This window comes from Accipiter gentilis, chromosome 16 (genome assembly GCF_929443795.1).
Source record: "Accipiter gentilis chromosome 16, bAccGen1.1, whole genome shotgun sequence".
NCBI classification, from domain to species: Eukaryota; Metazoa; Chordata; class Aves; order Accipitriformes; family Accipitridae; genus Astur; species Astur gentilis.
Window position 1 is genome coordinate 24,852,190 of NC_064895.1, and position 26,954 is coordinate 24,879,143.

Here is a 26,954-nt window from a genome sequence, read left to right on the forward strand (position 1 = left end):
AAAAGTTTCTGGCTTAATCTTCTACAGCTGGAGTGCTGCAGTGCAAGGAGAATAAAGCCGAGATGAGCAGAGTATAAGTAGTACCTATATGTTCTTTCTAACAATGGAGTAAAGTACCTGAGGACCTCAGAGTTCTTGGGACTATCAGTGCGGACTTATGCAGCGCGGGAAGTAGACCTCAATTTCAGCAGAGTAGTTGACTTTCAGCTTTCAAGGGCTAAGCATGAACAGCTTTTCCCTTATCCCAGGGACATTTTACACACTTCTCTATCCAGCTCATCTGAACCTGCAGCAGTTATTCTGAAGGCTGATTTGGATGGCAGATAATCAGTTAGTTAAAAAGTAGTTGTGTTAGATTTCTTGAGCAGTGAAAAGACTATGTGCATAAAGGACAGCACCACTGTATGCGTATTTCCTAATGAACCTATTTCTTTTTGTTTAGTATTTTTTTAAATTGCAACACCAATCAAAAAGGGATCTGGGGCTCTAGCCCTGATCTGGTACGTGTCATTTGCAGCAGGTTCTGATGCACTGGTTTTCCTGTGTAACAGCAGCAGTAGTTGTGTATAGTTCTGTAATAATAAAAAGCATTTTATAAACTTAAAATTTATATACTTAGGAGAATGTCCCTTTCCCTGTCTCCATATGAGCATATGAGAACACAGATTTCTGCTTGTGGTTATCTTAAATGGTTCCTATACATCCCAGCTCTCAGGTAAAGGTAATACATGTCTCATAGTCATCCTCTATACCTGCTCCTAGCTCCAGCTGACTCAAGTGCTTGGGTTAATCTGGAAAGCCACACCAGTGACCAGGACATCAGTTGCACATGATCAAAATACACAAATAGAAAAAAACTTGTTAATAAACCCAAAATAGAACGGAGAACCCAGACTGTTACATAAAAAATAATTGTAATTTATTTTAGTTGGGAATAGGGGAGTGCTGAATACCAAGTAAGCTAAAGCACCAAACATCACGTTGTTTAAATTATGTTCTCTTAACTTGGGAGTCAGGGAGGCGAATTCATTAGTGCGTGGGATATCAGACTGGGAATTTGTAGCATCAGCCTATCTCTAGCTGTGAGAAGTGTGGGTTAGGTGTGATTATATATGATTATTCTTCGTAGCATAGTGGTTTAGCAGAGATCATGCGGTCTACGTAACATGAGCTCTCACTACAGCCTGTGGCTATTACATTTTTGCAGAAAAGTGCCATGAAGTGGTTGGAGTAATTAATGAGATTTATGCAGTATGAGGATACTGGATGTGAGAATTAACGAGAACCTAATGCACACCAAAGATAAGCCAGAGCTGGTGTTCCTCCCAGAAGGGTTTACAGCCAGGGTCATGCAACAATTTCAGACTTCCAAGTGGTGCCATCACTTGGCTATGTCATTGCAATGTTTCCTATCATGAGAGAGGTGGTGAGATGGCACTGACAACAGAGTCTGTAGCCTTTAAGTAGCTGAAGGATTTTTTTTTTTTTTTTCCCCCAATAGTGGAAAAGTTACTGAAGAAAATGAGATTTGTAATTTCTTGGTTTAGTATGCGTCTGAATTTTGCATGTAAATGAATAGACACGATGATACATATGTCTGTTTGTTTCTAAGATTGTGATACCCTCTGCTGGCAAATATGTGAATATATAAAGCAAGCAGCTTTACAATCGGGGCTGAAACACCCCCATAACAAAACAGGTTTCCTTCTATCAAGACAGTTTCCTCTTGCAAATGCAACATCGTCAAAAGCGAAGTGTTTCATAGTAACCTATCGATTTTGACAAAGTTTTCATGGAAAAAATCATGTTTTTTCTGGATGAGTTAAAATTACTTTGAAGTAAAATGCTTTAACGTTACAGAGAAAAATAGTACTTTTTTTCTGGATTCATGCAGTACTTCATTAGCCACACACCGTTATGTTTCATGCCTGGCACAGAAACAGGTGATAACCTTCTCCTGTAAGTCTGTATGGCAATATGTTATTGATCATGATTCATTTACTTACCAAAGGTATTTGGCAGCTAGGCTGCCCTGATTTAATAGTTCCCTGAATTTCTGATTCTTTTTTTCTGTCTTTGTTTTCCTAACTTTTCTGTCTTATAATATAAAAACGTTGAAAGGTTTGGAATGGGCTGGCGAGGGCTGTAAGCCCAGAAGCAAACATGCTCATGCCATATCAAAGTCCCACCACTTTTAAGCGTCTTGAAAGGGAAGGAATTGATTCCAGATTCTCAGGATGTGGCAAGCTGTGTTTAAAGAAAGTGTGTGCATTTATTATTTCAAGTCAGTTCAATTACAACGGGCTTGATTCCTTCCACCCCCCGTGTCACTCGATAATTTTATAACAGGCCTCTCTGAAGGAGTCGTCATCTCATCGTGGGATTAGATCCGCGCCTCCCTTCGGTAGCACAACTGGGTTCTTCGGTTCTCCGGCCATTGCCGCCGGGCTTCACCGCTTGCTCTTGAAATGGCAAGTGCTTGTTCACACAAGAAGAGGAGTCTTTGGGAGAGTTTAGTGGCAGTAGTCTTAAAAATTATTCCCTGGATGCTCTAGCTCAAGTTTTCATGGCCAATTTGAGAGGTTTTGGTTGCTTAGTGATTGTTTAATAGCTAGAAGGAGATCTTGTCTGAGCACAGGAAAGTAAACCGAGATCTTGTGAGTTTACTTTGGTTCCTTTGGTTGATGCTGAGCAAGTCACTCAAGCTCTGTACAGTAGCCAGGGTAGCAACAATTTATGTATTCATTGCAGGAGGATGAAATTTAATTAATTGGAATGCTGTGTACATATTCGGTATCCTGCTTGTTATTTTTTCTTGCGAGACTGTATACTGCAAACCAAGGGGACAACTTATAGTAACCACCCATTAACTGTCCCGCCTAAAATTGTAAGTTCTTTGGCTCATAGAATGAGCCCTTTGATTTCATTTATGAGTTTAAAAAGTTGTTCTTGAATTGAGTTCTTAGGGGGGCACCAGCTCCAGTGTGGGTGGGCGCATTCATTAGTGGTACGGAAGGATATTTCACTGTACGGCTCTTCAGAAGGCACTGAGCCGGGAGACCACCAACATGATTTCATGCAGAGGAATTTCCAGCCGTCTGACCAGAGGACTCCGCTTGTCTGGTTTGGATTTACATCAAGAGGCCAAAAATAAAAGCGCATTTAAATCATTAACTTACATGTGATTAAATGCCATTCACCTCTTTCAGTAGCTACATCACACTTTGTGGTTAAGTGTGTGAGGTGGGAAATGTCTCTCTTCGTGCGCTGCGTACGTATGTATACAGTAGATATGCACACACACACACACAGAGGGCTGGAATTAAAACAGGCATACATCAGTTTTATGCTGTGGAGTTGCTCCTGCTAAGAAGAGAGTCAGACCCACGGTATAGGTATGTGCACAGGCTGAATGGTGTGCTCTGATCCTTTCTAGAAACCATCGCGTGCCTCCTTAAACAAGCAGAAAATCAGTTCACGCCAGAAACCTACCTGGAATATTTACAGTAATAACAGCTCTGTGCTGCAGACCCTTTGTGGCACCTGAGCTGATGGACGTAGCTGGGGCAGGAGCTTCTTGATGTTGTGGGCCAGCCCGTGTCGTCCTGACCAGCGTGGTCTGGTCTGGTCTCCAGCAGCAGGTCGGTGTAGGAGAGCAAAACATGCGTTCCCAAAGCATCTCGGTGCTTGGTGGGGAAGGGCTCGGGGCCACTTCTCTTCCAGTCTGGCTTCTCACATCCAAAGGGGTCAGATTATAAGTGTAAACGTGATACAGCTTGTCCTGAGTCTTTGATCCTTCTGGCCTATTTTGTGCCTAAAGGCTTCACCCTGTGCTCAGCAAAGTTCCTGGCAAAGCTCCTCTTGACTTTAACAGAGCAAGTTTTAAAAGCTGTTTGAATGTCCTTGTGTCGATGGGGAGTTTCCTCTGACAGGGATCTTGGAGCAGGCTCTAATCCAGGACCGCCATTAGTGCTTTATGCTTTTTGCACAGGTTTTCAAGGTGCCATATAAATATATAGGTATAAATATACGTATGTATGTGTGTGTGATGTCTGTGTATCAACTTGCAACTAAAATTTTTCCTTCTTCAGTAGCAGAATTTCCCTTTTCCACTACAAAAACCCACACCTGTCCAAGGCCCAGCACGAGTCACAACTTGTCCTATGCTATGACGATACTAAATTTTCTCTGCCATGCAACCAGGAAGGACTAGAAATAGCTTTTAAAATAGTTTTAGAGAAAAGGACTTGCTTTGTGATGGAACATATCAGGATGACAGTTCTTTAACTTTGGCATTTTGAAGCACAAAAAACTTATTTCAGAACATTTTAAACAAGTTTTTATGGCTCCCTCTGAGCTGAATACTGTTGGGCTTGCAGTAGCTAAAGTGCCTGGCAGCTTTACAAAACCAGGCCTAATATAAAAAATACCTAGTCTTTAAAACATATGTAAAATAGCTTTTCTGCAACATTTGTGGCACATAAAGTACCAAATACATGTTGGTGAGTGTGATATAAAGCTTTTATTGCCATTCATTTGGGATGACCCATATAACTCACTCATGATATGTTAATAAAACTGTTCTCCACTCTGTCTCTTTATAAAAACACACATATAAAGACCACTAAAACAGTGGTGATAGCTGTGTGCTAACTTGCTAAGTAGTGCCGCAAGTTGCGTTTATCATCCGTCCTAAATTGCTTTATCTGCTTTCTGCCCGGTAATCAAAGACTGATTCTAAAATGCTCAGAAACAGCAGTGTGCAAAATAAGTTTGCTTGAGAAATAACTTTTCGAAAGTTCTCCTCAAAATCATGCTGGCTGGAGGCCCGGAGCCATCAATATTCTGTCTGGTACCAGTGACAGCTTTAAGGACCTATATCTTTTGACCTGCCAAAACTAAGAACTGAAATTTTATGCCATTGGAAGGAAGAGCTTTCCAGTTCTCTAAAATTATGACAAACCATCATCTTAATCTCAGAAATATGTACCTTACTAGGGAATGTTTCTGAACCTTCCCATCATTTAGGTTTCTTTCCTTCTTCTAAGACCTTGCTAATTAAGGTATGAAGATTTCCTGATGGAAATGTGAAAAATACTATTGGAAAACAATACAAAACTAAAACTCTGTGTAAGTCCGGAGGTGATCAGACTGCAAGCCCTCCAAGGCAGGGACTTGGTATGACTGATTAGCAGTGTTAGATGCAGCCATTCCAGGAACAGTAAATATTTACAATTAATGCATTAGCAGACATAATTTTCTGACACAACTGTGCTGAAGTAGCTTTGAAGCCATAGCATATCATAGAGAGGGAGAGAAAAAATGAAAGAATATATATATATTTATATAAGTTTAAGACACAGAACATGCAAAACCCTGAAAAACAGTTGACCATATATACTGAAGTCAACGAGGTTAATGATATGCTCAAATTAAGGCATGTTCTCAAGCCTTTGCTGAATCAGGGCTTATATGCACAGGCCAGGCCTAGACTAAAATACTTGCAATGGGAACTAGTTGGCAGATGCTCTTCTTTAAGAGGGAATTATTTCCCCTGTGTGTTTGAATATTCCTCCAAGTGCTGCTGGCTTTACTGGGATGCTTTGTTCTGTTTCCCAGCCGAGCTTCCATGCTCGCACACAGGAGCAGTAGCACAGCTGGAAGTGGATTAGAGCAATCTGGCGGCAGCAGTCCTGGGAGGAATTAAGCGCCTCGCTGCTGGAATGGGAGGCCTAAATTACATTATTATTTAGAATTGAGTTTTAACTTCATTGCTCTATGGTTTCGCACTGGTGGGTAACTCCCCTCATTGCAATATACTTGGTGCATCTGAAGTATGTTCCCCACAGCAAGGACTTAGATGAAGTTATGGCCTTAGTAAAGTGTCCAAATCTTAAATAAGCAAATGTACAGATTTAAGCACCCAACTGGTCTTATTGTCCTGAGAGGATTGTTCACAGGCTTATATTTAGGAATTCTAGAGCAAGCTATCACATGACAGAGAGCCCAGTGCCTGGCTCCTGGAAGTCAGTTTGCAAAACTGTTGATGACTTCAAAGGGAGAAGGATTGGCCCAGAATCTGTTTTTCCCAAAACAGATTTTTTGTTTTATGCATGCAAATGTTCTTCATCAAATAACAGGGAAGAGAAGAATGAGACATAAATGAAAATCAATGTTGCTAATTTTCTTTATTAGATCAGATCCTAAATAGTTGACATTTAGCTTGAAAACAGTGCTGGGAATAAGGTGACTAAGTGGGAATTGGAGACGTGATTCTTGTCCAAATATCTTGATTCTTATGATTGCAGAAAAAAATATCCGAATTTCATGGAGCTTGACGCTAGAAGGATTATTTACTATGATCTCCTGCAAATCACATCCCAGTCAGTTTTGCCCACTGAGCAAACTTGTTAGTATTTCAGCCTTTAGCATAGAAGTTGTTTTCCATTAGAGCAGAGAATAGGAGAAACTGAAGTGCCTTTGGTGCACAATGCCCCTCTAAGGGGGAATTTACGGGATGAGAGATGCCCAGCTGGTGGCAATAGCTGGTCCATATTCTGCACCGCAGGGGAAGGTGAATCCCCAGTGTTTCAGCCAGTCAAAGCTGTAAAACAAATATTTCCTGGACCTTAACCTGGAATCTGGATGTATCTGAACACGTGAGGAAGGCATCTACTCAGCAAGACTTTCTGCGTGGCTCCAAGGCATTGGTCCAACCATCCCGTCTCTAGCATGGATAATCCCCACAACACATCTGATTCATTTCATATTGGGAGAAAAGATACTGTGATCTTTGCAAGCATCTTAAGTCTCGAAGCATGAGATTTAATTACAGTCATTGTCTTAATGTTGTGTAGCAAATTCTCTGTGACACTGATGGTGGTACAGTCAGCCAACCACGGTCCTTGTTCCAAGACCTAAAAGATGGTATTAGGGATTTTAAACTACCATGACCTTCCCATGTGACTCCATTGCAGTTTCTCCTATTTCTGCCAGAACTGGATTAAAGTCTGCCTTTTCTTAGTCTCATTAGAAACACCCCAATGAGTATGTCTACCTTCCCTCTCTCCTTGTTGGTTCCTTGAACAGTTCATTGCTTTGGCAACTTGGAAACCGAATTTGTCCAACCTACAACCATTAGACCTTTCCACACCTTTGTCAGCAAGGCTGAAGAGCTCCCTCACACTTCCCAGGTGTTCGTCCACGGGTGAGCATCTGTGCACGTTGGCCTCTCAGCCTTCTCTCCGATTAGCTGAACAAACAGACTCTTCAAACCTTGCAGTTTGAGGCTTGTTTTCCAGTCCTTGAGCGCTGTATTATTGTTCTCCTTTGACCTCTTGCTGGAATTTACAAGGCCTTTTTTAACTGGGGACACCAGAACTGGGAAAAATGTTCTTAATACTTGTTGCAACAGTACAGTTGCAACAGAGGGAATATGACCTCCCTACTAGTACTTGAAAATTTTTCATACATCCAGACATAATTGTAACTCTTATTGCTTTTGCTCCTTTCAGAGAGGTTAAGCTGAGGCATAATCACTATGATCCCTAAGTCATTTCATGGAGCTTGAAACAAAAAATCTCAAAAGCAGAGAAACAATGGAAAAGAATTAAGATGCGAGTCATTTGTAAATCTCATCGTCTCATGGGTTTTTTTTATCTAAGCAACAATTTTTGAACACAAAGGGCAGAAAATACTGGAAACATTAAAATAAAACTATTTGAGACTGAGATTTGCTAAGTGAACTGAGGAATTTGGGAACTCAATAAGCTTTAAAACTTCATCCTCAGGTTCTGCTAGCTAGGCACTGCTGCATTTCCCTCTTGTGTCTTCACCACTGCTGAAGTTAAATAACATAGTTGAAATCAGTGGAGTGCAACTGGGATTACCCTGGTGTAAACAAAACCAGACTTTATTCCTCTGCATGCCTGGGATTGAACGAAATTGACATTAAAGATGCAAGTGCCTTCAACAGCCTGTAGATGAACAATCTTCTTTCTTTGCTTAAATATTAGAACACAAGGGGTCCCCACAGCACTGTCGCTAAAGCCCAGTTGCAGTCTCTACCAGAAGCTAACTTTACTCTTATTTTAATGCACAAACATGTAGTTAGTTTTTCTTTGTTACTCCCAGAATCATCTTTTTTGCTCTTTGATAGTAAAACAAAACTTTACACTCTGAGTAAACACACAGCATCTTAAAAATCAAGATACCAGAGTGATAATCTCGTACTATAAATATGTGGGTTTATAATCTGCAGGGCTTGATTTCCACACCCCCCCCCCCTACCCCCCCCCCCCCCCCCCCCCCAGGTTTCTGATGCAAATCAGCTGCTGCTTGTCTGCAGTTGGTTTAGGGACACCTGCACAAGACTAGCATTGCAGAGGTCAGGATTAGGCCCTTGGGGACGTGCTCTAGAAATGATGCTTGTCACTTATGTGCTGCTACAGAGTTACAATGATTTGTGAAATGCAAGTTAGGTACTGTTCTTCCTGGGGCACTTGTAGGCCAGTAGTTTTACATTCACTTGCTTCCTGCCCTCAGGGTCGCTTGGACTCCTAAGAGACTTGGAAATGAACCCTTCTTTTGGTGTCATTTGAACACCTGGGTTTTCTTCTTAAAAACCAGCATTTGAAGGTGCTCCAGTTGCATTCTTCATGGTAACATTACAAGTATTACACTTATTTCTTGCCTCCACTGTAAAACTAAATAAGGAAAGGAAGAAACCTGAGTTTTCAGTCTAAAACTAGAAACAAGTCAAAACAAACTTTCTAGATACTTGAAAAATATGTGTTTAATTTTCTTATTAAAGACATTATTAATCCACCTGTTTCTCTAGGTTTAATCTGGGAGTAGGACAGATGGTATCACAAAAATAGGAAGATGCCTCTTCTTTTTGTTATATTTAGTGTTTATCTCCTCTAACCTGAAACATAAGTCTACAGCTGATGTATTACTGCTTTTACCAATGTAAAGTTTGTGGCTGAAGAGTACTATTATCCTTATTTTGTATATAGAAAGTTGGAAGGCAGATAATTTAAACCGTTTATATAAGATCATGTAGAAAAGCTTGAGAAGAGACTCGGGTCTCTTAAATCCAGGTAACCTCTTAACCCTTGGATCATTGTGCTGTGTTTTAGGAAAGAGTACCTGGGGAATCAAGGTCTCAGTCTCTCTGAGACATACCTTCTGTGGAGTTTTTGAGACAGGTCTGTCAAAATATCCCAAACTTTTGGGACGAAGCTCTAATTGATCAATCCACATGATCAAGGGTGTGTAGAATGGGAGGGGAAGGGCTTCTTTTGTGATCAGTGGAGAAGGACATAAATCCATTTCCAAAGGGCAGTTTGATTTATCTGAAAAGATGGATCTAAAGCTGGGGGGAACTTCCTTTAGAGGTGCCTGTCTTTCACTGCTATCTGTAAAGGAGACTTGGACAGGTAGGTTGGACTAATTACCTAACACTTAGATAGCTGAAGTTAGGCAAGCTGAATCCTATCCATAAGTGAAGCAATAGATTTTTGATGTGTCTGGGTTCCTAAGGTTGCTTTGGGTAACTAACAGCTGTATTTCAACTCCATGTTCCTCTGAGTCCTGGATGAAGTGCTCTTGGGGTTTAGCACCTCTCCTACTGGACATAGACAGAACATATGCACTAACATATATGGAAAATATGTACCTATTTATACCTGGTTTAGACCATCTCTGAAAGGCAGCTTGTGACCAAAGTCATGTGGCTGTTTGCATGTGTGCACCTGCGTTCGTGTGACTTATCCCACTCCTGGTGTATGCTCACTGACACGAACACTGACGAGGAATAAAAATCCCTTTTCAAGTCCCAGCTCTGACTGATCTGGAGGATGAATATTAACACCTGTCCCCTAAAAGAAGCCCCTAAACAGGAAAGTAGAGTTGAGAAATAAGAGACACTGATCTATTTCTCTTCTACATACGCAACCAGGCATTTGCTGATTCATTAAGTGAGTAGAAACAGATGACAACTTTTCAGCATGGTTGTATGGGCATTTACTTTTATTGTGGGAACATGCACAAGTCTCTGTTCCAGTGAGTATTGAATTATTTATCTAGAGTGCAACATCTTTAATAGGAGAGGTGACTCACCCCAGAAACTCCCTTTGGCCCAGAGTTAGGCATCTAAGTGCCTTGGATTCATGGGAGCCTACAACCTCCATCCTTCTCCTCTGCATTTCCAATGGCTCTCAGTGACTGCCCACTCATTTGCCTCTCAATATAGATGCTGCACAGAGCTGGGGATTTTGCAAGTCAGAAACATGCCTGGAAAGGATGTTGCAATGCTCAAATTTTCAATGTACTTGTCCTGTGGGGAGTAAGACCTAATATTTAAGTAACTTTAAAAAAAATGGGAGGTACTATCCTACATCTCTTAGGTGAACTGTGAAATTATATTCAAAGGGTAGGATTCCTCTCTAACTTCACCTCCCTGAAAGTTAGGTGTCTAGCCTGAGCTAGTCCTTTAGGCTTCGTCTGTAATTCAGGCAGCAAGAAGGGCGTGTGTGGAGTGAGTCACACCAGTTTAAATCAGGTGTCTCAGGCAGCTGGAAAGAATTGCCCTCTGGAGATGCTTAGCCGAGAGGGAACCTACATAACCAGCTTAGACAAGATACCTGACTCTTAAATGGCTAAACAGAAGAAATCAAGGCAGAATCAAATCTTGAGGGTTATATTGAAATCGAAGGGGGGAAGATAAACTGTTCAACGTGTAATACAGTGGCATGCATATTGCAGTCACAGCTCCTCCATGTGAAAAGGATTAATCTATACAGATTAAAGTTACAATACTCTGTTGAGCCTGCCTGTAAAAAATGAGCAGGATGGAGAAAAAAGAGAGTGAAAATATGAATCCTTGGTCTTTAATCAGACTGTCAAACTAGTAGAATGATATTATTTTCTTACCTTAAATTGCAGTTTCTTAGCTGGTTTCCCTCTCCGACCAGAAAACAGTATTGGGTCTCTTATAATATCAAACTCTGTGAATCTGGAAGTGATCAGGAAAGGTGGTTTGTTTTTTTAAAGGAAAAATAAATTTCAGATTGTTTGTGTGAGACTCTGAATATTTATGTACTGTTCCCCCTTTTCCCTCATTGCATATTTCACCAAGTTCATTTGCGTGTGTTACAGGATAAATCTTACTGGAGGGCAGTGGAAGAAAGCAGTAAAAAGGAAAAGCATCAATCAGTGATCCAGGGTAGCAGCAGGAATCGTTGTTCATTTTTGTACATGGAATATTGTTTGTTGAACTTGCCTAGGCTTGACAATTAAGAAACTTGCAGTTCTGCTGAGGTCAGTCTCAGGTGGTTGCAGATGATGGCTACAAAAGCCATTATGTTACTGGGCTTCGATGACTTTGAAGCCTTGTTGTCCCTGTGCTTTCAGTGGTATTCACTTATGAAGAGGGCCACATGTATTTTACTTTGCCTTGGAGAAAATATTTTGTGACAAAATATTTATTTGACAAAAAATGCCATGGGTGGTGTGAGTAACCTGAATTATTGGCAAATGTGGGTTGAATTTGGTGAATAATGACTTGTTTTGAAAAGTAAAAGTATTTTCTCTTAAACTTTTTGAAACAAAAGGTTATTCTCTTTTTAATTTGAAAATGACGTGTTAATTTTCAAGATTACCAACATTTTAAAGTGATGTGAAAATCACTGAATGTCTAGGCATGACTTACTTAACCAACCATCCCAAAACATGGTTTTCTTTTTGTTTTCATGTTTGTTTGGAAATCTTACGTTATTTTGCTTTAAGTTTGTTTAAAAAATTTAACTAGTTTTGCTTTCTTTTAACGTAAATCAAATAGTTTTTACGTTCAATTTTGCCAAAGAATGAATTGTTCTTACTGCTCTTATTGTGTGCTCTATGCTTTGCACTTCTTCCCGTAATAACTATCAAGTAAAATGTAAAATCCTCATCCTGCAAACGGTTCCACTCAGACACATAAAATAGGAGTCATCTCACCTAATTTTAGCTATTTTAAATTTAGGTATCCAGTCTGCCTATTCTCAAAAAAAGAGAGAGAGGCTCCTCTGGTGGTAATTCAGCTTTTCCTAGGCTACTATTTTAGGATGGACTGATTTGCCTTCCAGTAGCTCCCTCAGGCCACAGAGATTGGCGTTTATGTGCTTTGTCTGCTTTGCTATTTCTCCTTGTCCCAGCATTAAACAAGGAAGGAAATATTTGGAGTTCAAGGAAGGGGAAGAAGAGTCCTTGTCTGACCTCTGCAAATGCTGTGGGTGTGGGCAGCCTGAACCAGCTTTACTTTTTCCAAACCGTTTTTCTTTTACTACTTTCTAGTTACTTTCCATTTTGCTTCAGCCTTATTTGACCCATAGAAAATAGAGATGGAAACGACCAGTGATGCTGGAAGTTTTATGGCCGGTATTATTTAGGAGGTCAGATTAACTGATTATAATAGTCCCTTTTGGCTTTAGAAGCTGCTGGAGAAATCCTAACCCCACTGAAGTCAACAGCAAAACTTCCATGGGCTTCGGTATGGCCAAAATTTCACCCCGAGTACCTAGTAATGAATCTTTGTCATCTGGCCCTCCCTCCCCTTGACTTGCAGGATTGCTCCATGCATTACATTTTCCAGTGTTTTCTTCAGTTGTGGTGTAAGTACTTCAAGACACAAGGATTTCTCTTTGTCCCCTGGAAATAGTTGCACAGGCTAATAGTTTAAGGAAGTTTTTGCTTGAAGAGTTGAGTAACAGAGCCAAAGTCTGTTCTCAGTTGAACTGGAGTAAATATGGAATAGCTTGTCGACAATGCGGAGTTACTCCTCTTTTATGTCAGTGCAACTGAGAGCACTATTTTGCCAATTATTAACTTTTGTTACATTATTGGTATTTCTGTGCACGTCAGGATTTGTTAATCTCGTTGTTCAACATCAAGTAACCTTTCGCTGAAAACAGAGCGTCATTGTGAATTAGGTATCATCAGCTAAATTGAACCTCACCCTGTGCATTTGACAGATGGTAATACATTCATTAAGTGTTCTGTGGTTGCTTTGAGGTTGGAAAGTGCTATTTTTCTGGCTTCTAACTCAGGATTCTTCAGTAAAGTTGTATAAAAGCATAGTTTTGAAGGGGAAAGGAAAATCACAAAGTGCTCGTGAGGTTTTTTTATTAATATTGTTGTTTACTATTGGTAGGATGACACGGCAGGACTGTGATTGCTATAAGTTGTCTTTGGATGCCTAAGTAGCCCAGAGCAGAGTAGCGAAGAGTGAGAGAGATGGTTCCACCATGGATTTAGTATACACACAGGTAGAACTTCTTGGAATTTGAAATTATATTAAATATATCACCGTGGAGGCAATATGATGCTGACACCTTTGTGCTTGGTGATTTCATTGTCCAGAAAGATGGTTTCCAGGAGTTCAGACGTTGCAGCTGTTGCACAGGTAACTTGATGACAGCGCTCCTCTCACAGAGCTGGTCATGTTTGGGATCAAGTTCATACTGAAAGTCTGCAGGGTGGGGAAGGAATTAGAGGTAGAAATGTCAAAAGCAGTGCAGAGCCACATTCTCAGGCATAGTTCCACTTGGTGTTGTAATATTGAATCCTCCACCCTGACATTACCAAGACAATGCAAGGCTGAGATTAGACACTTCAGGAAAAGTTCTCCACACAGCTGATTTAGGGGTCACCTAAAGCAAGTGTAGAAGAGAAGACTCCACTGACTACAGAGGAAGCTTAGTGTGTTTAATTCAAACCTACTCATTTAATTTATTCACTGCAGGGAAGATTAACCCCACCCATAGACTTGCAGTGGAGCCTCAGCTGTTATCAACAAACCTATTTAGTTATTTAATGATGTTTCCAAGAGGATAAGTTGCCAAGGGAATTAGCTGTTTAGCCACTTCTGAAATTTATTGTGGATAGTGTGTTCTCAAATGGGGAATTAGTCACTTTTTAATTAGTCACACCTTTTTAAATGTCTTCATTCAGTCTAGTACTGTGACTGGTATTCACAAGGCCCCTGCCCTGGTGAGTGCCTGCTGTCCCCTATGTTCTCAGTGGAGACAATGTATAGCCATCCAGATTTTCACAAAATAGCCATAGTATGGGAAGTTTAGAATTAAATCTTTCTTCTGCTGAGTTTGCTCAGTAATATGAACCCAGGCAGCTCTTCCCTCAGCAAGAGCCCCCAAACCTTCAGAGCTGTAGGATATTCTGAGCAGGTTATTTCTTTGTCTCTGTTCATGTTTTTTCACCTTTCACATAAGGGTTAAATATCGGCCAGATAAGAGAGAAAATGAGAGAGTTAGTTTTTCTGACTTTCACCTGTGGTGTCAGCCTTCAGTCATGATCCACTGAATGTTGAGTCATTTAGGGAAAGTGAAACAGTTCAACAGGAGAGCTGTACAAATTACCTGATACTTCACTGGTGGGGTCTCATCTGCCAGATCTGAGCTGACATCGCATTAAAACAGCATTTGAAACTCAGTCTTCCACTTTCTAGGAAAATGCTCTCCCCATACCACTGGTAAAATCACAGCACTTCTCCCAGAATTTTTTGTAAGAAAGAAAAAAACCTACCTCTCTCTTCTAGGGGGTCACTGGTGAATTCAAACATAAGGTGGGTTCTCCCACCCATGCCAGCATTAGGCGCTTGGCTTTCTCTGAGATGTGGCGCTTAGAAGCCTCTTGCTTCAATATTTTTTAGATTCTTTTACGCATCCTCCTACGTTGAGTGGGGATTTCCCTGAGCACCTTCTCAGGGAACATAAGACTTCAAATCATATAGATAAATCTGAATGTGTCAGGGCATGTAGAAAGCAGGATTTCCAACATGGATATTTGCATCTGGATTTCAAAAAATGCCTTGGAAAACCATCAACAGGCTTTTAAAATCTGATCCTGTGCACCTAAACTCCATTTGAAATGGCGATTTTAGGTTCTTAATTCTCTTAGCTTTTCAAAATTCTGTCACTACGTAGTTGGAAGAAAGGCAGTTCTCCCTTGTTCAGTACTCTTCTGTTTTCAGGGCTGTTCTGAGAGATTTACTAGGATCAGAAGAGTTTTGATTAATTAAATGAGGTCATTGGTGTCACAAATAGTGGTCTTGACTATCAGTATATGAGATGGTCCTGACCATGTGGTGATTTCACTGTGAGATATCAGGATCCCATGGGTTCCAGCAGAGCTTGTGAATTAGGTCAGAGATGTGTTGAACCCTGAACATACGCTTATTTCTGGCCTAAAGCTGCCGTATGCAAGCGCCAAGTATGAATTCAGATAGATGTTTTTCCCACTGTCACAAACAGGCTTCACTCCAGGCATTGTTTTTCAGACAGCCATGACGCACTTTGATATATCAGTAAGAGCAAAAAAAACCCCAATCCTAATAAGTTCCAGAAAAGTTACATAAACACATCTCACCTGCTGCTCCTGTCTTCATACACACACCTAACTGACCCCACAGGTCAGCACGAAGCATCTCATGTAGTACTGATACTGGAAATATTGTGGAATATGTGGAGTCATCTGGAAACAGATGACTCCGAGAACCAATGATCTTACTGGGTGAAGGGGAAACTGGAAAATGCTCAGCGTTAAACCAGTTCTCTAAAATCTGGATGAGCAAAATTGAATTAAATCACAGTAATTCGATTCCATTGTCTCTAAATGAATTCATTGTAAGAGGACATAGTCTGAGGCTGACCAAGGGAAGGAGAACTATCTATTCAACAGGTGTTATGGGTCAAACCAAAAAGAGATTGCTAAATCTTCTGAGTGTTGCCACATGGGGGTATATTAAACGCTATGCAGTTATTACCCTTCAGTAGAAGTTGCGCAGCGGAGCACAGCTGCAGACGATTAAAGACACCACTGCCAGCATCTGACAGCAGAAAGTCAGTGTCAAAATTCAATTTGAATTGATTAAATAAGGGATGGCAACACTTTTGTTTTATGGATGGCAGCACTTCAGTCGCTTTAGATGCTCTGCTTTCAGAAATAAAATTCTTTCCCTCCCTGCTATGTTTGTTGGGGTGTTTTCAGTTGGATCGCAGTCATTTCTCCAGTCAATCAATTAAGCCAGGATTTGCCACTGTGTCTAAGAGTCAGCCACAAAAGAGCTGGTCTGGTTCCCTGGTGCTTGGCCAAGAGGCATCAGTGGGAGCAAGACATCAGGCAGCTTAATCTGACTTCCACCACTGGCACAAGGTTTAATGGATGTTAGGGCAGCAGAGAAATCATGTTCTGTGGTGTTCAGCTCCTGCTCTCTCAACGGCCCCATGCGCACCGCCTTTCTCTCTGTGCCAAAAACACGGGGGCAGCTGACAGCAGAGCCAGCGGAGCTACCTGTGCCAGCAAGCTGCTCTACGCAGGGCAGTCGCTGCCGCCTTTTGAAGCTTGCGTCATGCTCCATAAATATATTTATCTCCATAGGCTTGTAGTGCTACACCGCCTGAGTATCTTGACGCATTGAGTAGTCTCCCATAAGTTAAATGGCAGTAAGTTACGCAGAGATATGAGGTTTTACAGGATTAGGCCTTAAATGCTGACTCCAGGCCAGATCTGCAGCAGGTATAAATCACTGCAGGTAATTTTCACCAGCTGAAATTCTGGCCCTAAGCCCATGAGTCATGTTGTTATTTTTTCACATTGTAAATTCTTGCTGTTTCTTATTTATATTGCTTTAGCACTTTGGGGCACTGGTCAGGGGCCAGAACCCCATCGTGCTTGTCGCCCTTTGAACAGAGATGCAAAAGACCCTTCTTGCCCCAGAGCGTTTGCTGTTTAAATAACATGCAAACCTGTATACAGCCATTCAGCTTTCTGCAGGTGCATTATTACAATCAACTTTTTCTATTAGCCTTCCAGTAAAGCATAAGAACAAAAATTCTGTGCCTAGGTTGATATTTTTAAGTAAAAATTTGCACTCTGCTGTATATTGTGTCTAAGAGGCATTTCAAGGCTGGAATTTGTTGGAGCCAGCAGCAGTGTGGGACATGATCTTTAGTAACTGAAGTGAGACGTCCAAAGTCTCCTCTCCATTGTGACACTCTGTTTGAGACATGTCAAAAAGAGGATCTGCACCTAAGTTGAACCTGAAGTGAGGGGAACCTTAACAGTGGCTGAATATCTCAACACTTTTGTGTAGCATTGTAATTAATTATTGTTATATTACCTTCATTTCTGTTGGAGTGTATCTTCCAGCTCCGTAGAGCTCTGGTTAGCATCTTTGGAATTATTGCTATTGCCTTTAATTACTCTGGAAGGGGTTTAAAAGAAGTAAAAGTACAACTTCTTAGAGCTGAAGTAATGCTAGAAAATTCTGCCTCATTACAGTCCTACCTGGCTGCTTAGAAAAATAAAGTAGCATCGTACAGGGCTCCAGTTTATTGTGTGACGGCCTCAAGAGACCAGAAGAGTATTGTAGGTTGTATGTGGTTTATTAGTGTATCATACTGACAAGCTGTTCTTTTGTTTCATGATGTCTTTTGCTGTTTTTTTTTTTTTTTTTTTTGTGCCGGTCAGGAGAAGATATGGCATAACAGCGTCCTGTGTCCCCTTTTTCTGTTGCAGGATGAGATTTACCCTCAGGCAGCTGGGGTACTGGTAACCTGTGCTGGGCTACCTCATCACCAGACTGTGTAGGCAGTGGAGCACAAATTAGCAACAAAGAAATGGTTCTTGCCTTTTTTTCTAGATACAACCGTAGCCATCAACAATGAGTGTTTCTAAATAATTTTTATCTGCCCTAATCACTTATTCATTGCTTTTTGGCAAAGCCCTTGAAAGAGGCTTGGTGAAGGCTCTGAAGAAGCTGGATGACTATCTGAGAACCCCTCTGCCAGAGGAGATTGATGCAGACAGCACTGAAGAGGAGAAAATGTCTAAACGCAAGTTTCTGGATGGAGATGACCTGACTCTTGCTGACTGCAACCTTCTGCCCAAACTCCATGTTGTCAAGGTAAAAGATGTCATGCAATGGTCAAAGAAGCTGTATCTAACAATGAAGTGCCCTGCTCTGACAGCCGTGAGCTAAAGCCAACACGTGTTTCAGCAGAAGCATCTAAAGTCCTAGAAGAACAGAGTTTTAAACACACTGTTGGTCCTCAGTATTTCCTATAGGTTAACTTAGAGCAACTTTATATTTAGTACCTGGGGAAATTGTCCCATCACTAATTAGTGGCAAAGACAATGTTAAGATCTAGGTATCCCATCTCTTTATTTTTACCCTGCTGGAAGTAACAGCATATTTCATATTAATTAGTTTCCATTATTCTTAAGAGAGATGTCAAAACTTTAGTCAGTTCCCACCCATTTGTAACTTAAGAGCAGCAGTCCCTCTTTGGGGGAATATTTGTTCCATCTGGTATTTCACACAGAAAAGTTAACAAATCAAAGTCACCGCTGAGGTCCAGGATTTAAGGTGTACAATGGTTGCTGGTATAGTGCAAGTGGTGTACATCATCTTGACTTCTAAATGTTGCATTTATTTAATTTATCAGATCACATGTTTCTTTAGAATAAAGCAAGTACCTGGCAGACCTTGGCAAGCAAGAAAGCTAGGAATTAAAGCCAAGTCATGCATCTAATTTGGCTCCATGAGCCAAAACATAAACTAAGCCTGCGAGCTGACTGCACACATAAAAAAAAAAAAAAAAAAAAAAAAAAAAGTAAAAAAAAGTGCATAAGTCACCAAGTAAGAAATGTGATAATATCCTCACAAGTTTAGCTCTTTCTTTGGCTCATCTTCACTGTTGACATTGGAGTCAGACGATGCAAAATGAATGTGTGGACTCTTACTGGTTCCTGTCTCCTTAGGATGAAATGAAAGATGTCAAAAGAGAATTAAAATCTTTCTCAGACAAGCATAGCCATAGGATATTGCCTGGAAACCATTTTACAGATGGAAGAAAAGGGTAAATTATTAGGACTTTTTCATTTGATGGAAGATGTGCGCTGGAAATTGTGAAAATCTTGACTTAAGTTGCCCAGCAGGTTTTATCTTCCCCATGTGTGTGTGAAGCATCATTGAAGGCAAGAATGCTTAATTAAATGCAGTTTAGGACAGGATTTGGACTTGCAAATACTGAGTGGATCCTGGTAAGAAAAACAAATCACAGTCATTTCTGAGAACATGACTGTCCTAAGAAATTTGAGATAGAAAACAGCTCTACCATGTGCTTTAAAAATAAAGGGGAACTCTGTGGCACATATGTATGTAATTTATGCCCAGGAACAATTTTATACTGTCAGAAAAATTAGAGATTGGAAGCACTCATTAAATCAGCTAATCCATCCCTTCCTATCAGCCAGTTCATTCTGTCACCACAGGATTATTCTATATGGTATATTCTTACAGGAAAACTGAAATTTCCCAATCCAGCAAGCTACTTAACAAACTAGCCTTAAGCACAGATTAGTCCCACTGACTTCAATGGGACTATACTGGTCCTTCAAATTAAGTATGCACTTAACTATTTTCCTGAATAAGGGCCTGAGTGTTTTTAGAAATCGAAATTTTCCCTTGATAGACAATTTCCTAGTCTAAAAAGTCTTGCAATAACCATTTTCTCTCCCAGTTTATCCTAATACTCCTGTTTCTAATGTCTGCAGACATTAGGAACATCTTGGTTTCTCCGTCTGGGTACCCATACCACCCTGAATTCTTCCTCTGCATGAACACAGATATGGCCTTCCAACAGCTGTAGGTGGTTACATCCTCTGACACCATTGGCTAGGCAAAATATATTACATATATTAAAAGTAGAAATACAGTATATATAAAATATGATATAATGTTAAATATAAATATAATAGTATGAAAATATGTTATATATAATTTTTACTAATGCCTTTCCCTTAAATCTGTCTTCCTTTTTCTGATTCAGCTAAGCAGCTCTTTCTGAAGTGCCTTCTTATCTTTAAATGACATACCTAAGACTGGTAAAAAGCACCAAAAAACTATATGGTAAAATTAATGAAATTCAGTGACGATAAGAGTAATTTGGTGACAGTAGCCAGGCCATTGATTTGGAGTGTCCTTGGGCCAAGTAACATCCTTGCAAGATAGGGGACAACCAACAGTCACTTTTCAGGCTTTTCTATTATAAGCCTCTGAATCTTTAAGCATTCCTTACTTTGCTATTAATTATGTGACAAGAAAGAGTAAGAAGCTCTCTGAAAAGGAATCTGGAGATATATCACCATCAAGATGCTTTTTTTCCCCCTTTTTTATCTTTGGTTTAGATTGTTGCAAAGAAATACCGCAACTTTGAATTCCCGACAGAGATGACGGGGCTGTGGCGGTACCTGAAGAACGCATATGCCAGGGACGAATTCACCAACACCTGTGCGGCAGACAAAGAAATTGAGCAAGCCTACGCAGACGTGGCCAAGCGGCTCAGCAAGTCTTAACTGACCTCAGCAGTGGCTCAGTATCCCCTTTTACAGACTCTTCTCCTTGTTGCCTTAAGATATACTTTCTCATTATGTTATCGGGTTGGCATCCCTATGACTTCACCTGTTCAAGTGTATTGGTCAGGGACAAATCTGCTTCTCCCTGGAGAAAAGAGAAGGCAGCTCTAGTGTGGGGGGTGGAGACCCTTTGAAATCTGAACCTAAGATCTGGCTCAACTAGTATTATTCGCAATCAGTATTGGAAATGAGTCCACTTTATTATTTTCTTGTTTCATGTTGGGGGCATATCACCACCTGTATTCTTTGGAGTTTTAGAAGTAGGGCATTAGCTGAAATTTCAAGTGAGAGAGTTAGGAACACATAGCACTGGTTCTTCTGTAGGTTATTTCAAGGACGCTTTTTCTCCCAGTGCTATTGAGATCCTTGAGGCAGGAGCAAAATATGAGAGAGAGAGGGGGATAAAAAAGCAGTTTGACCCTAAAGGAGAAATGCTCTTAGCAGTTATATTTTAAAAAACTCTCTGAATGCATATTCTGTCCTAGCAGGCCCAAGAGTTTATAGGGTATTTATTTTTAACTTGGCGCAAGAGGGGGAAGCCTGAGCGAATATGTCAGACTTGCAGATGCAACTTTGCATAAAATTTGCATGATGCTGTTGGATCCGAATGTTTAAAGCGAAAGAGTGTGAAAGAGCAATTGAGCAGGCAGCCCTTGGAAGAGCGAGGCTCGTGCCAAAATGCCCAGTGGATCTGCTCGTTGGTAGAGACACACAGACACAGCAATAACGGGGGCAGCATATTGACTCCAGCGACTACAGAGGGAATTGGCACAGCTAACCAAACCACGTAGGATATTGTCATCTTGTCTGTATGGTTGCCAGTTCCTTTATAATTGCTATCTTGGGAAACTTGGATAGGCAGGAGAAAGCTGTCGCTGCACACGAATTCCAGGCAGGGGAAGTGCTTTCTTCATGTTGGGCTCCAGATGGGTCACTTTCAAGCACTCGTCATCTCACCCCAGGAGAAGTTTCCTCTGAGAGCCTCAAAGAGGACAGGCTAAACCAGAGAAAGGCACATTTCCAGCCAGAAATTCAGCAAGAATGCTAGCAGAAATCCGTGCAGGACGCCTTAGTCCCGCTCATCCTGGGTTTACTGATCCAGGTTACACGATTCTGAATTAGGATTGTTTTCTAAAACTGATTATTTTGTTCTATCTGTAGCTCTGCCTGACACAATCTGCTTTATACTCGTGATTATTTGCACATTAGTTACTTCAGCAAATTCAGAATGGCAGCTCTTTTGCATGAAACTCACGTGCCCTGATATGTACAGCAGTGCACATGCCTCTTGATATTCAGTTTGGGGGGATTTATCATTGTTTTCCAAGATAAAATAAAGCTCAGCTGTAACCCGATGTGGCTCCCCTTCTGATCAGAGCTGCTAGAGCTGCACTGATTTGAGGGGGATCCCAAGCTGGTGAGCTGTGACCGAGGGAAACCTCGCAGCAGGCTTGTTTGCAGCCAGAGAGCTGGAGAACTGGATCCAGCATCGAAAGCCAGCCTCTGCCGTGTGATGCTGATGACAATCTGAAGCCATCCTGTTGCTTTGGTGGGATTATTCCACTTTTCACACTAACCCAGCTGGGAGCAGAATGTTGCTCGTTGACTGTGAAGATAGTTTGTGGTTGACTATTGTTTCACACGCAATGGTCAATTTGTTCTGAACTTTCAAAACCTTGGAAGAAAATCCAGGAACTCCCAAGTCTTCTCCTAGAATGGGCTAGACTGGAGCGCGGAGGCTCACACTCTTTAAAATATTGCTGAGAAATCAACTGGCTCAGAGAACACTAATAGCAGCCAGAAAAATCGAATGAAATTAGAAGTGTCTGCACAAGCACATGTGGCTTGTTAAAAACATTTCTTCATGAGATTGGAATTATTTGTGATTTTTTTTTTTTTTTTTTTTTTGTAAATTAAGGCATTTATTTATTTATTTTAATTGACTCAGTCCTTTCTGTCTGTCTTTCTGATTTTGTTTTGACTCAGCATGCTGGTCAAGATGGCTCTGTCTGTTTAGAAAAGTGTTATTATTAGTAAAGCTGTGCAAATTATATTCTAGTGAAAAGTCTTCTATCTGAATGGTCACTAGAATTTTTTTCCTCTCAGTATGATTTGGCTTGGAGCATGCTGATCAACAGCAACTATATTTTTCTCAATTGTCTTTTTCCAGGTTTGTACTTCAGTTAGTGGCTTTGCTTAACCACAGTTGCAGTGAATCTTTGAATAAAGATGCAGAGGCAGATGCAGATTCTTTCTCTGTGCTTATTACATTTAACTCCTTAGAGAAGTTTGTTCAAACATGCAGCAGATCTCAGGCAGGGTAACTGAACCAGTTCAGGGTCTGTCCTGATTTCCGTCTCTGAATCTTCACCAATTTGCTGAATCCCGTGGTTCTGAAATGTTCTAATATGTCTTTCTTTAGTTTTGCTAGAAGAGGGCCAAATCAAAATCAGTTCATCTCAGCGACCTCAACTTGCATCTGTTTTTAAAAAATTATGTTTAAAAATGGTTGGGCTTATACCAAAAAGAAAATGAGTTGTTAGTGCAATGAGCTTTTTCTAAGATGATTTGCATGTTCTTAAAATCTTTTTAGGATTTCATTATAAAATGTGAAAATCCCCAAGCTACCTACCTTTTAATTAATAATAATAATAAAAAAAAATCCTTAAATATCTTCATTTTTCTAACACCATCCCTCCAAAATCTAGATAAAATATGTTGATGGATATGAGAAAGAATAAGAGGGAATTGAAACAGTTTTCAGCTACCGTGCCTGGTCTGTCTGAATCCAAGTCTCACTCTGCATCCTAACTTTGCATTTTACTCATAACTCTGTTATAGGCTGATCCAAGATTATGGACAGGTTCAGGCATTCCCTGACCTTTGTTTGGGTTTGAAATCCAAGCTCATGTTTTCAGATCTGTAGCTTTCACTCACCTTTGTGCTTTTTGGCTTTAGCCATAGTCAGAAGCAGGAAATACTGGAAATCCTACATAGAAAAGTGTTTTGCTAAGATTTTGAGCTCAGTTCTCAAGACTCAGGATCCATCACCAGTGAGATTTTAAAGGGCTCCAGACTCCTTTAGGCAGGGTATTTTTGGTGACCTTCCATTGTATTTAGAATTATAAGTAATAAATATTAATCATACAGGATTGTGTATCTACATTGGGAAGGCAGCATTTCTGAAAAGAATCTAAGTGACAAGACAGACATTGCAGATTTACAATAACTTTGTTCATAAATTTTTTGCAAGATGTAAAGAACGACATAGTGCAGAGGGGGAAGAAGCCAACAATGTGGATTTAATCATCTACATTTCAGAAATGCAGACCAAATGTCTGTAAAGATGTCCATTTCATACAAACATTTCTTAGATATTTATTTCAAAGCTCCCTGTTCAGTCAATCCAACACTCCATTCATATTGGAACTAATATTGATTTTTCTTCTATTAGCAGTGGTATGGGAGTGCTAGAGGATCTCATATATTAGTTACTCTTATTCTCCGTTAGACTCTTTGAATTGCCAAGAGGTCATCTTACTGTACAGGTAGGACTAAAGAAGTATACGTTTCAAGACTATTTATATGAGGGCTTCTGACAAACATTTTTTCCAATAGAAAGAATCATATAATGATATTGCTTTATCAGGTCCAGCGTGTAATACAGAGCTACAGGTTTACTCCTTTGTTTGCATCAGCTGAAAAGCCACTGCCAGGGAGGAATGGCAGTCTACATTACCAAGAAACTAGACAACTTTGTTTCCTACAAGAAAGTTCAGCTGAATTTCACATGGCATTTATTTTGAATATGTATCTATTTTATTTTAACCCCTAGCCACCTTTCCTCCTCTCTCTTCCCTGCTCAAATGAACTCCAAGTTAGCCGTAACCATTCTGCCATTTCCTCAGTGCTAAGTAGCAGTTTGCTCATGGACGGGCACATCCCACACACGGGGAAGCGTGTTTTACCATAACCCATCCATCTTGTGGGATGAAGCAAAGAGAGCCCCCCCCCCTTTCTGCATCGACCGAGTTTGGCTAATTAGCTGAGTTTAAAGTATTGCAAAAACTTAGGCAGTGGAAATCCCACTCATGTAAAGCTCCAGAAGCACATGGAAATATTCACTTTTTAAAATGAATTGGTGTTTTAAAGAAAAAAATAACTCCAAAGTCTTGTGTCCTCCTTCATGTGTGTTCTTTTAAGCATCAGGAAGTTTGCATTTGTTTATTATTCTGCTAGATATATTCATTATTCTTGAATTGCTTTCGATATTAAGAAATATTTTTGAGCCTTTCTGCTGAATCTTTCATCTCTTCATTAATTTTGATGTCTGCAACGACCTAGTAATTCCAGAGGAGGCAGGAAAGCTGTGAAGCTTATACTTGTTGAGAAGTTGAAGGAGGTAATGATTTTTTCTGGAGAAAACAGTATTAAAAGCATTTTTAAAAAATGTGTCTTTTCATCTGGGCTACTTTAACGTTAAGAGTGATAGACTGTTTAGTCTGGACTGTGATGTTCAGCACAGACCTGAGCAAGCCACCGTGTTTAAGGTGGCTTTGCCTAGGGATTTCCCCAGGATACAGAGAGATGTTCTCTCTGGGTCACAGAAACTTCCTATTTCCTCGGTCAGGAGGGATCTGCTGGTTTGTATTGGCGCTGAACTATGATAGCCACTAACTCGGTGCTAAGCAGTGAAAAGAGGGGTCCTGTTCCCTTCTCTTCCCTTCTAGCTCATGTGCGGGGAGAGCAGAAAGCATTAATCTCTTATTTCCTTGCCTCACATCCCAAGCAACACTCCAGCCCTAGGAAAGCACGGAAACCTCGTCCAACGCTGGTTTTCAAAGCTTGATCGGTCCATGTTTTACCATGCGACATAAAGGTCTGAAGAGCCCCGTGTAACCCACCACGCAGCGTTACAGGACTCGGCAGCGTCTCAGAGACTGCAGCCCCCACGTTATTCCCCTGTTGCCCCAAATCATTCCCCTTTCGCCATTTATTGGAGAGATGCTAAAGCTGAAAATGCTCCAGAGGATGCACTTGAATGTGGTGTATTTTGAGCTGTGCCCGTCAGCTAACCAGCTCCCAACGATGGACATTGTCGCAGCTCGGCAGGTCGTGCCTCTGCTGCCAGACGGACGGACGACCCATCGCCCGGTGGGGTACCCGCGCTCGGGTGGGCAACGCTGAAGCCGCTCACCCACCCAGCGACGGTGCAGCCGTGATGAAAGGTTTCGGTGCCACCTTTTCCCCAGCCCGGCTCTCTAGCTGATGTGTGTTAGCGGCTCAGCTGGGGCCATGATCCAGCACTAATGAGCATTTCTAGCTTGCAGCATGTGAATAGAGACTACTCATGTGTTTAATGTTAAACATGTGCCTGCCTGCTTGCCTGGATAGGGGCCTAAAAGTCATGACAGAAAAGCCTGTATTAATGAAGAGCATTATTATTCTTTCCTTTGAAAGCCGGTGGCAGAATTCCCAGTGGGGGAATTCCCAATAGGAATTCCCAGTAGAGCCCAAGGCTACATAAGCACGAAGATGTTTCAAGCGTGAAGATGTCCTCAGAGAACAGAAAACTCTCAAGCAGAAAAGGAAGCCGCAGTGATATGTAGAGTCTTCCTACAGAAGCAGGACAGGGGACCCAGCTCTGTCCCAGTGGTAACTGGAGGGGCACCCCCAGTGCTGTCAGGCTCCATGCTGGTTTGTCATGGGGAGGTTCGGGGTGAACTGGGACCAGGCCACGCTGACAGCGTAATGGCGAGGCGTGTTCTGCTGTAAATCCAACCGCGCTCCCCATGGTGGTACCCCGCAGTATAACGAAGCCTCCATTGCGTCTGCCTCGCTCTTATTATGAAGTGGCTTGTCTAAAGAAAACTAAGAAGGGTGGGGGAATTTTTTTTTTTTATATATATACATGGAGTAAAAACAATCCAAATATGCTTTAATGGTTCTCAACATGATACTGTCAATTCTCACCACAGGGCGGAATTTGTTAGTGGAAATTAAATTAAATTAAATTAAAACAGAAAAGCTTAGCTATTGCTAATGGGTACTACTGGGAGCCCTAAAAACAGTTTGCAGTGTAGAACCATAACAGGAGTGAACATCCTTTAATTCCCAGAATCACTTGGGTTTCACAGGGTCATTTCAGCCTATTCTGCTGCACTGCTGAGAAGTTGCTCTTTCCCTGTCTCCCTAGGTCTATAAACTCTGAAGAATTTGGGAAATGGCTACGGGCACCACATTAATCTTTCTCTTTTTCACTTTTTTTTCCTCCTTCATTAAATTAACTACTTTAGTTTGGAAGTAAGCAATAAGTAAATAGAATTTGCAAATAGCAGATTTCTCTACTTTTTCATTAAGGAAGTTTTTAAGAGCTTTCAGGAAATGAGAGGTTATCCCCGGCTTTGGGAATAAACTGTGGTATAAAATATATATAGAAGTGTGATTCTGATTAAATAATTTAAGCAGGAAGATTA

The 26,954-nt window shown here is 40.9% G+C and overlaps 1 protein-coding gene across 2 annotated transcripts in view; it reads left to right on the forward strand.

The window, feature by feature from the left end:
- The window catches only part of CLIC5 (chloride intracellular channel 5), a 77,794-nt gene extending 51,397 nt beyond the window's left edge, over positions 1–26,397 (forward strand). For both annotated transcript variants that reach the window (XM_049819115.1, XM_049819116.1), the window contains exons 5-6: positions 17,784–17,965; positions 20,251–26,397. In XM_049819115.1, the coding sequence (XP_049675072.1) occupies positions 17,784–17,965; positions 20,251–20,418 (350 nt within the window). In that variant the 3' untranslated portion in view covers positions 20,419–26,397. The remainder of the gene's footprint in view (positions 1–17,783; positions 17,966–20,250) is intronic.
- Positions 26,398–26,954: the final 557 nt, after the last annotated feature.